General features: G+C 34.5%; 1 protein-coding gene across 5 annotated transcripts in view; it reads right to left on the bottom strand.

Moving 5' to 3' along the window:
* RALYL (RALY RNA binding protein like) overlaps positions 1-12,130 on the bottom strand; it is a 381,123-nt gene that overhangs the window by 50,974 nt on the left and 318,019 nt on the right. For all 5 annotated transcript variants that reach the window (XM_033058427.1, XM_033058421.1, XM_033058443.1 and 2 more), the window contains one exon: positions 6,931-6,963. In XM_033058427.1, coding sequence (XP_032914318.1) covers positions 6,931-6,963 — 33 coding nt within the window. The remainder of the gene's footprint in view (positions 1-6,930; positions 6,964-12,130) is intronic.

Below are 12,130 nucleotides of genomic sequence, written 5' to 3'. Positions count from 1 at the left end.
ACATTTCAAGCATGGAATCAGAGGGATCAGCTCACATCCCCTCCAAACATTTGTTTAAGGCCTAGAGTGCTAAGAACTTAATATTAAAAAGAGTTGCAATTGTTATTACTGTACAAAAGTAGCTACAAGCAGAAGAGAAAGGGGTAGACACAGGCTGACTGATTTGTACAGCATTACAGGGAATTTGAAACTCAAAATATAAAACTTCAGAGTGATATCTTTCAATATATCTATCAAGGGGAATAAATTGAAATAAAACTTCTTTGTAATGATCTGTAAACTTATGAGACTAAATGAAGTCTTTCATATGTAACATCCATAAGAAGGATGAAAAACTCAATTTTCAGATGGGTTTTGGGTGGAGAGCTAGGTCTCATGATATTTCTGCATATGACTGCATCAGTAAGTTTATCCTGAAGACTCACAGAAGCCCATATAGATTGCTGTGGCAAGATGCTATGTTGAGACCTCAGAAACAGGAAATAGGAATACTGTTGACACAGACCTTTTCAAACACTATTTTCTATAAGTCATGGGTCAGTCACAGCAATTTGGGGGAAAAAAAAAAAGCAAATTAGACATAAATAGTTTTCTTCCACAGTGAGAGTACATGCCTAGCAAGTATTGTCCTTCTTTCTTCCTCCATCTTCCATTTGTAACACAATATCTCCCATTTTTTTTCCTTTGAGTTGTCCTTTTTCCTTGACTTTCCTCTCTATTATGTTCCCAGATTTCACTCCTGCACTCCCTGAATATTTCAGCCTCCTGAACTTCCTTCAGAAACATTCTGAAGGAACATAATGTACATAATTTTGTACATAACTTTCCCTCCTTCAGAAAATCTCTAGGGAAAGGGAAGTCTTGGAAGACAGATAATTTAAAAAAAAAAAAAAAAAAGGAAATAGTATAAAGAGAAGAGAAAAAGAGTGATCTCATGTTCTTGCCTTTCCCAATTATGAAGAACATTGATACGGATGTTATTAAGGTCAGAGAGGGGAAAAAGAATTTATTAAGATGAATATCCCTTAAGTTTGCTGCAAATGAAAGTTAATTCAGGAATTATGAATTAGGAAAAGAATATTTTTTTGGCTAAATTCATTGGTCTTTTTTTAATGTAATACATTGCTCTGTGTGTGAAAGTGCAAGTGATGTAGAATGAAAAAAAAATCAGGCAAATAGGGAAACCATAAAATATTAGATTTAGATTGCAGAACAGTGGAAAAATTACATAACCTAGGATATTTAAACATTGAGTTATATCACAAAACCACTGAAGATTTCAGTCACAGTAATGGACCAACATTATTATTACTGTAGGTTTGTAACCACTTCTTATGAGAAAGCGTCAAGTAAAAAATAAAAGAAAAGAAATTATACATTTAAAAAATAGCTGTATTCATGCCTGTTTCAGAGTCTTAAAATAATGGTAAGTAGGCAGGTGTAGAAAAGCTTAAGCCTTGTGGGTTTTGGAAAATTGGAAGAGAAGTATGTCGGTACTACTACCTAAAATTAAATGGTATAGAGTCTCAGTGTCTTCCACAGGTATCCATACGTGCTGTCAAATCCCAAATCCCTCCTGTCTCTTTGCACTACCCTAAAAGTCGCACCCAGTAAAGAGCCTTTGCAGAACTCTGATTATGTGTGAGGTTTAGCCTGGAGGTAAGAGGCACATGTCAAAGAGTTGATTGTTTTAAAGGGTATTCTCTGCAAAAGCAGAAGATCTGCTACTGCCGGCCTGAGTCAGAAAGCCCAAGTGGTTTCAGGCACAAGAAATTACTGCCTGGGTCTTAACAATGAGTTTAAATAACTGTCAAGTGTCTTCAGTCCTCCAGTGATTTCCACAAAAACAGCTCCTGAATACCTGGCTTGAATATGAATGAGAGCTACAAGATTATGTTGTGGTTGGTAGTTTTATTGGTATCATAACAGTACAAAACGAGTCTAGTAACTCCTCTTTTTGCATTCTTCTTCTGCTGAAGGAAAATAACTTTCTTAGCTCTCTTTTCAGAAGTTGGATGGGAAAAGTAAGAACAGTGTTTGTTCCTTCCACTGGTGCTACCTGATAACCAGGGTGAGGAACAAGTGTGATGGAATTTGTTACAGAGGATGCTCTGTGGACTACATTCTACTTTGTGCCTTACAACCTATTGTCCATTAAAAAAATCAACAACAATCCAGCCCCACAAAAAATTGACTGTGAATTGAAAAAAACCTTGCATATTTTGGAAGTGGACTGAGTATTATCCTAACAGACCCTGCAAGGGCTAGGCTTTTATTTAAATTATCTCACTTCTGCAGAATGGGATCTCTCAAACCAATGCATGAGTGCACAGTTTCCTATAGGTCTCCAGAATGGTCTTGCAGGAAAGAAAATACTACTATGCAAGAGGAAGAATCGTGAGTGACAAATTCGAGTTATTCAATGTATCTCAGAACTATTCTTCTGGAAGAAAATTAATGAAATTTACTTTTAGTATTTTAGAAGCATTTCCAAGTTCTCCCAAGAATCTGAGCTCAACAAAATTACCGTCTCTCGTGGAAGTAAGTACCTATATTTAAATTACTGTGGTTAAGATATTATTTGGAAAAAGCATGGCTTTTCAGTATTTTCTACTGTCAAATACTTTCTAGAAAGAGGACCTCGGTGAGGAGAACAGTAGTTTATACAGACTTCTAGTGTTTTCACTAAGAATGTAAAAATTTCATTAGGTAGTGCTAATTTTACTTGTCTCTTTGTTCTTCCATGGCAGACAATTATTCATCATTAAATAAATACATACATATAATAAATACATAAATGAATACATTAATTTTCACTTATGTTTCCCTCTGGGCATTCCACCTAAAATTATACTGCTTATAGCAAAAAAATCAATCGAAAAAGAAAAAAAGGAGAAAAAGTTTGAAAAAATAGCAGAGAATAGATTGAATCTCAGCTGATAACAAGATGTATATAACACATGCATTTTCAAAGACTGAAAGCACTATTGCCGGCTTATACAGAAATAATCCCATTCTCTGCAACTGGCAGTGAATTAATCTCTTTTCACAAGACTCAGAAAAAAATCAGTTGTTTCCCTCTCTTCTGAAATTCAACAGTATGGGACATGTTATTAAATGACATCTAACAGAGAAGACAAATATTTTTACATGTTTGACAAAATTATTAGTTGCTATGATGGAATTTTCTGCCCCTGCAAGTGTTGAAATTATACTCACCACATGTTATTAGGGAAGTTGCATACAATTAAAGTTAGAAATAAAAAATAATAATTCAAAGAATTAACCATTAAACACATTTACAAAGTGACCTCTATTCACCATATAATTCTATTACAGACCTTAAAAGATGCTGCACTGGCTGCATCTTAAAAAATGAGATTTTAATTTTAAGGCTCAGACCAATGACTAGGTACAAATCTGCATGTAGCATTAGCTGAAATTTATCAAGTGCTAAACTCTTTACATGTAGATAGCTATGATGAATCAACTGCCAAGAAATAGCTTTTGGTTAATAAATGAATAACCAATCTAATTATCTAGACAGAAAGATAACTGTTTTGTCAGGTGATAATTATGCATCATTACTATTAGGAAACTTCCAGCTTTGGAGAGCTGATGTGGATAATTAAAAGATGTTGGTATTTTAAGTATATATAGCTTTCAAAATATAATACATCCTTTGCACAAAGCAGGATGAACTTAATATGAGCTTGCATTTAGCTCTGTTTTTGCAGTGTCCATTTTGCAGTATCCATATCTTTTTTCTAAAGAATCTTGTCTTGCCTTGTCTTTTTAAGATTGAACCTTCCAAACTTTTCTGCATGAAGTTAATTTGATGCATTTTCAGTGGTCAATTTTTTACCCAAACTCTTGACTCTGATAGTCTTCCAGGCACTCTGAGCATTTGCATGACTTCTTTTTTATACTAAACCTACATGAAAATGAATGCTATATAACATGAAAAGGAAAGAAAGTCCAGACACCTCTTGGTCTTGCTTCTGTTGAAACTGCACATAATCCCCAAAAAGTGTGGAAATAACATTTCTGGAGAGAAGTATTCTGTGCCCTTACAGGCTGTCACTCAGCATTCTGCACTAACAAATATTTCAGCCTTCCCTAAGGATTTTCTCTTCACTCTAAGAGGCTAAGGAAGACAACAAATATCAAATATACAAATATCAAATTCAACTTTGTATTGTAGCCCAAAATCACAATATTGCATCCAGATACTCTTATCTGAATAGACTGTAAATGTGATGCTTTTTTGTTCATGAATGCTACCATTAGCAACTTTCATTAAAGACACTATGGCTTCAGCACCAAATTACACCCCTATCTTTCACTTGGAGTAAAGGAGGGTGGGGTTTATTTCTTTGCTATTCTATGCTATTATTTCTATTTGCATAGAAAGAATGATAAATGGAATTGTCTTTACCAAGGGAGTACAGGAAGTGTTCTCTCCCTGCATTTGAGACACAAACTGCAACAGCAAGAGCTGGGGTCTGCTTCTCTCTGGCTGCTTTCTGAGGGTGGGGAAACATGCAACATTTTATCCACCAATTTTCTATTGTGGGATCTCTTACTGGATGATTGCAGCCCTGTGCATACATGCAGAGCTCAAAAACCTGTGGCAGTCTTGAGGTCTTAGGTTGCCACACTTCATGTTCCCTTTCCCTGCCAAAACAATTAGCAGTGGGAAATCACCAAGAATTTGTAGGCTTAGGCACAGCAAAATGGAAAAGCTTAATTAGGTCCTGCAGGCAGCATAATGAAAATGTGGAAACAAATCTCTGTTGCAGAAGATAGATGTGGCTGGTGTGCAGGATCCAGCCATCTGTAGGCAGCCAAAAGTAATTCAGATTGGTGTTTTGACCAACTTTGGCTTCAAGAGCCATTAAGAGCATCCATGTGTTTGCTTAATTGTGGTTAAGTCAGCATTTCTTCTGCAAACATTGCTGTGTTTTAAAGGCCTGGTGGTTGCAGCTGTCTGGGCTAAAACTTTGATACAGATCCTGGCACAAGACCTCATTAAACTCTCAGCAAATGAGAACTCCCCAGTTTTTGTGGGACTAGGAGGAGCATCCCTTTTATGCGGTACCAAGGAGGTAGATCTTGGCTGGGGCCCCTCCTTAGAACGTGGTGGTCTAACCTTCTGATGCCCTCCTTGGGGGTGGAGGAAATACAGAAGTAAAAGGCAATAACAGCACACAGGGAATAATTTTGGGAGGTTTTATCTGTCTTCATTATCATGAACTTGCATGAAAGTATTCAAGTACATTTCAGGCAAACTTCTGAAAGGCTCTGAATAAAGAGCTAAGTCTATTTGCACAAATTAGAATTCCCAAGAGGAATCAATTTTAGAGAAAAAATCATATACAATAACTACGAGGACATAATGTGGGTTTGCACAGTGGCTACCAATCTGCTCATGTGGAAACAAACCCAAAGCCAAAACACAATACTTCCTACTAGGTAAATAAGCTAAAATTGCCAGCTTGGTTCTTGAGATCATGATAAGAAATAGGATTTACTATTTTGTGACAAGTAATATAACCACTAATATTGTATTTTTTTGTTTGTTTCCTGGATTTTTGCACTTGGAACTTTGCTTCTCAACCATAATGGAATGCAACTTATTTTTTTAATCTTAAAGTTGATATTTTCAGATAATCACTTCATTATGAGAGTGGAGGCCCCAAAAAGCCAACTCAGTAGGATAAGTTACAAATTGCAGTAATGAAATTGAGTTTGATAATAAATTTGGACATGTCAAACCATGCAGAATAAGACCAGTGTACCGTCCACACCCCATCCAAGTATTTTCCTATACTTTTGATTTGAAAGAAAGTAGAAACAGCGAGCAATTAATCCAAAATGTACTCAAACAAACCAAAGTTTATTTATGCTACAAAGACCAAGACACACCTCTGTCCTGCTTTTGCTAATTTGTTGAGTTCTTTTGATCATAATTTACACATTCTCTTGCTTATTGACTTTACTTTGTACTTCAAAATTTGAAGTTGACTTCTAGTTCTGCAGTTAGTACAACAATTTGGAAGCTACTGATAATTACATGGTAGAATTAACCCTAAAAAAAATATTTTGTATGGGATGTTTTGTCTACAGTTTATATTCTTTATAGCACAAAGTATGGTGTGAACAGAGGAAAATGAGAGTAAAGACACGTTAAAAAGATACAGTTCTGATGGAAAACAGGGAGGGAAAATGTTAGGACACTTTGAAAAGTTTTAAAGAAAGAAGCTGAAAGGAAAACTGTGCATGAAAAGTGAAATTCAGATAATTACCACTAATACATATATTAGTCTACATTTTATAAAAGAATGATACATTTTTAGAATATGACACATTTAAAATTTTTTAGCAGGATGAGTTATCATTTTAACATAGGGAACGTATAACTGTTTAAGTGACTGTGATACTATGAAGGCTATGGCTGAAATATGCAAACTAGGGCAGTGATTTATAATTAGGCTAAAATGTGATTTTTTTTTTCTATTTTGTAAGTTTTATATATTTCTGTTATTGAAGTATCACATCTTTTTTAAAGGAAATTATAAATTATTTTTTCATGGTTTAGACAAGTGGTATGGATGATATTTAGAATAGTTTCTGAATAAAATCAGTGAAAATAAATTAACAAACCAGCTACCTTTAAATGGCACATTTAACTCCTACATATATTTTAGTGTAAGTTTTGTTTAGTCAATAAAGGCAACACATACTTAGTTTCATTTTGAGAAGGAAAATATCCATGAGTGCTGTATTGACTAAAACCTACATTTTATAAGCTTAAGTATGGTAAATAACCATAATGTTGAAATAGGATGTTTATGCTCAACATAATCTCATAAATTATAGGTTGTTCAATATATAAATATCTATGAAAATATACATGTTCTTACTTACCCAACGGACAGGAAAGGCTCCTTTGATTCAAGTCTGTCAAGTAAACAACAAAAGTTTTAACTGTAGGTATGTATTGTGTTTAAGAACAATTATACAATGAATTTGAAACAGCTGTTCTCAGTGTCAAGTATATTTAATAACACAATTTAACATGATTAGAAGAGCCTGATTCATTTTAATAGGCACTTAACTCTGAAAAAATCCCATTTATGTAATGGAGTTTTAATCTAGAAATCAAATATCTACAAAGCAGCATATCTAGGCTCTTTGAATTTCACAGATTCAGATGACTTGTATGGATATTTGCATGGAATGGTAGAGTGAACAAGAAACACTTTGGGTTTTTTGTTGCCTTTTTTGGATGGTTTCCAGCATCCTATGCTCGTATGACATGGTCACTTCATCATTATGAGAACTTCTGTTCCATGTGCCAGAAGGTAGATCCAGAATCACGTCCAGTTCTAAACCCAGTGGTTGAAAGTGCTCTCCCACCCCTCCCTGCTGTGGCTGCTGACGCTGGGAGGGGATGCAGCACCTGCACACTGGCAGGAGCCTCTTCTGCTGCTAGTTTCCATTCAGCCAGGACAGACAGACAGATTCCTCATCTACGGTATCAGGCAGTGCTCTTGCTCTGGTGTGTGCAACTGGCTGCCCTTATTTTTTAGTGTATTCTCACTTCAGTGAGTTTACTGATATGAGCTGCTTGATAGGACTATTATTATGTGATTTTAGCTTCCTTTATAAACATGTTTAAAGCATATTTGCAGCTGAGTAATCACATACAAAAATGTTCTGTTGTGATGGTTCCCACTGAGAACACTGTGTTAGAGCAGAAAATAAACATCCAGGTCATTAATATCTCTTTGTAGCCTTTAATAAAAGTGTTTCTAATGAGCAAAGTGTATAATATGTGGAACTGAACATTTAATTTATGAATCTGAAAGCAATTTAGTTCCACAATAAAATATTTGCAATATAGTTAATTTTAAAAAATTACCATTAGTTGTAAATAAAGGTATGTTAAATAATAAATGTTTTAAGAAAAAAGCTTCATTAAAGTCCTCTCTGTAAAAAAAAACCCAAGTACAGTTGCATTCATTCAGTAAAGATTTTGTACAAAAAACTCACAAACCAATAGACCAGTTTAGTTGTTATCATCATCTGAAATCCAAAATGTGTTGAAAACACAAATCCCTTTTCTGTTGTCCTGATGACTATAACTCACCCTTCCATTTCTTTCTGGAGTTGAAATCCACATGGAACTAGAAGAATAGAAGAGGAAACACTGATGGCTTTGTGTATACCTGGAAGCACAGCAGAAGCCCAAAGCTTCATGACCTTGTGTTCAGGGCAGTCCCAAGAAAATCTGAGCTTGGCATTCTCTGTGCTCAGGCAGTGCTGCCAGAGAACAATAAAATGACAGGGCCCCTCATGGGGGCTTTCACCCCTCTCCTGCAGGTTCTGTGCAATAGTGTCATAGTTTTGTTTCCTCTTTTTCTGCTGAATGAAATTACTCAGTCAGGGGAAGCACTGAGTGTTTGGCTGGAGAGATTAACTATAAGCAAGACGACCAAATAATGAAAGCCCTAGAACATACTTACATACTTCATAATAAGGAAATGTTGTAATCAAGACAGACCTAGCACTATTCTTAGGGAGGACATTCTGGTGGATTTTACTTGAAAGCAAAAAGTGTGTGATAGAATGCCCTGTGGGCAAACTACTGAGATTAAACATTTATTTGAAGTCCATTCTCAAGCTGAAATTCAATTTGATTTAAGTAGTGCTGTCCTAGGTTTGACCTCTCTCTATATTTGACTAAATGGTTTTAGATAATTTGCTGCATTTCTTTTAATTAGTTCAAGTGTTCCTCATAGTAAAAGAATACAATTATCTGTTGGCCTTTTATTTGGTAATTCTGTTTATGGCAAATTAATAGGTTTAAAACTCCAACACAATATGAAATAACATCCTATATCATCTTTACTGGTGACATTTGCCAATACAAAATGCTTTTTACCTTTCTCTTCAACTTAATGTACACTGAATTTGCCAGAGATTTGAGGAAATCTTGAAAAATTAAACATGATATTGTAAAAATACTAATTCTGGTAAGTTTAGAGAAGGACTGTCATATACCTCCAGGAAAATTAAATCAGAAACTCTCTTCTTTGCATAAATATATTTCCATATCCAAGAATATATCAGTTTGAATAGGAGGGAGGGAGGCTAATCAGTAGCATGACTAGTACATGGCAGACTGAGGTGATGTTTAGCTTTGATTCTCAGCTAAAATTTTCTGAGCTAAGATTTTCTTTATCTACATATAATAGATAAGTTTTGCAGGTGAAAAAAAAGAATTTTTACACTATGTAAGTTGCTCATTTAAAACCAGTCCCTGTAAACTGAACAGGCATAGGTAATTGATTACTACCCATTGATACGCTGTACTGTCACACTGTGTTTAAAATAAGGACTCTACAAATTTCCCATTAAGTGTTATTCCCCTTTCGACCTGTCTTGGAGAGATATTTTAAAAGGTCTGAATAACCCAATTGTGCATTTAATTTTTTTTTTTTTTTTTTGCTGCTAAGTTTTCTTATGTAAATGGCAATTCCATCTTTGACATGGACTGAACATCCAGATAGACAAATTTTCAAGGTTTGCAGACAAATATAGAGGGAAATGTGACTAGACTAAGGGTATGTGTATTCCTCTTTGACTTGTAAATAATCATGGAATGACAGAAAGACCCCATAGTAAATTCTACTTTTCCTGCATAATTGTCCTATTGAGATTACAGGCAAGACTTTTTTTGCATTTGAGGCTTGACCCAAGATACATAAATCTATGTAATGAATTTTTACAGAATCCTGTCCTCTCCTTCCCAAAATGGTATGCAGGACAAAGTGAATAACATTTCTAACAGTATCAATGCAGTACACAAGCAAATAGATTTGAGCCAAGGATTCTCCAAGGTGATTAATTATGAATCAATATATTCTTCCTCGTGGTGGTCACATAATTTCATCTTTAGGCACTTAGTAGGAATAGCATGTGGAATTTAATGAATTAGCTAGGATTCATATTCGGGCTTGTTGAAAAAACAAAACTATCTGCCCTGAAAGGGGTCAGGAACAAGCATTTTTTTCAGATGAGTCATCATTTTAGGTTATAACCTTCATTTCAGAATTCCTGAGGAGGTTAGCTGACTGTATTGCTGACATCACACAATTTCTGTTTGACTATAAAATTCATGAATAGTGACTGCAGTTTTCAAGGAGATTGGAAACATTTTTATTCAAGCCAGATAGGAAAGTGATGACAAATGAAATGCATTTTGGAATTCAGTATAGTGCTAATGTATATGTAGACTGACTGGTGTGGCTGACTTATTTACCTGACATGTATGTCTTTTTTTGCACTGTGCAGCTTTAGGAATCAAAGAATTAGCGGAATCAAAGACTTAGCAGAAATATTAGTAGTGAAAGAATATTCAGATTTATGGCCAACCTGTTTATCAATACATTAAATTTTAAAATGACAAAAACAACTCAAGGAAACTTACAAAGGAAACTTATGTTTCCATTCACAGTAATCAAGTATGGATTCATTTTTCTCTGGATTCTGAGTTTGTGGTTTGAAGTGATCAAAACTCATCTTTCTTCAGAACTTTTAAGCAGTGTTATGTATTGTCATCTAATTTCTTTTTAAAGCATGTGCATTATAATTTTTGCTACCTCCCAATATTTCTATTCAAAACAAGCAAACTTAATACAAGCATGTCTTAATTTACAGAAGAAATGTAATTTCATATAATTTCCACTATCTATTGAGTCTGAAAGAGAAATTGCTGGTGTACACTAGGTAATCCTTTCTTTCTGGTTTCTATGATCTAATTTCAATCCAAGATCATTTTCCTGGACATTATCAGTAATCACTGTCAAATAGAATAGGTTGAGAAGCTCATTTTGTCTTCTGAAGCTTCCATAAACATCTTTATAAATGTTGACAAGTTTTATCAAGAAGCTCTGTCATATTCTGGAAAAAAAATAAATGGTAGAATGACTGTATAGAAGATCCAATCTATCAGAAGTGTTTCAGAAGCAGAGGGAATGGATGAATAATTTACAAGTTTATGTCAAATTTTACCATTGTCCCTAAAAGATTTAATAACTTCCGCTCCCCATCTGGTGTTTGACATTGTAATTGATAACTCTGATTAAAAAAGCAACAAAAACCAACTGTTGTTTTCATGAATATTGTCACAATAATGTAAAATACCATGTATTAGTTTTCACAGTGCCTCGAGAAGTTGTGTTCCATGGACTTAAGTGCTTCCGTTATTTATTGAAACATAAAGATTCTAGCACAAAATAAAATACATCACTGAAACCAGGGTGGAAACTAACATACTTCTAGCTCAGTGTCGTTTCTCACTTAGTCCTTTGATGCCATTACTGACTTGGTGGATAAATGACAAAACAGATGATAGGTAAGACTTAGTCTCATTTTTAAAGTTCTTGATATTGCCTGATATGAGAGTCTCAAAATCAAGCTGATAAAATAAAATTTAAACCCAGCATGACCATGAACAAAGAATTATACCAATGGGAAAGAGAGCCACATTAAATAATAGGAATACTCAGTGTCATGCTTTATTTAACTTAAGTAAAATATTTTAACAAAAATGTTACTGCATGTAAGATGGGTACCAAAAAGAAGTTTCTTAATCATCCAGTGAACTGTGTTAAAATCTGATATTTTAATTTTTTATTTTTTTTAATAAATTGAAGAATTCAATTCAATGTAATGAAATTTGAAAAAGAAAAGCAGAGGGAGAATTTGAGAACAAGAACTATTTTATACATATATGAAATACAGGAAAACTGGCTGAGTATTGCAAAAAACTTTTCAAGAAAGGAAGAACTGAGTAAGAGGGGACTGCTCGTTATGGGGACATATTAAAACATCTTTGCTCAGAGCTGATTGAGAAGTGTCCTTTAATCAGCACATGTTTCCTCTCTTTTAGTCTCAGATCATAGTTAATCAAAGCTCATGACTGAAATATTCAAGTGTACTAAAACTAAATTTGACTAATTACTGAAGAATTTATTCAGTAAGAAAGCTACTACACCAGTAAGCACTCCAGGGACAAACAGATTATCAAACAAGATTATCCCTTTGGCTACCAGACTCT

This window comes from Catharus ustulatus, chromosome 1, assembly GCF_009819885.2.
Source record: "Catharus ustulatus isolate bCatUst1 chromosome 1, bCatUst1.pri.v2, whole genome shotgun sequence".
NCBI lineage: Eukaryota > Metazoa > Chordata > Aves > Passeriformes > Turdidae > Catharus > Catharus ustulatus.
This window is presented reverse-complemented; position numbering and strand designations above follow the sequence as displayed.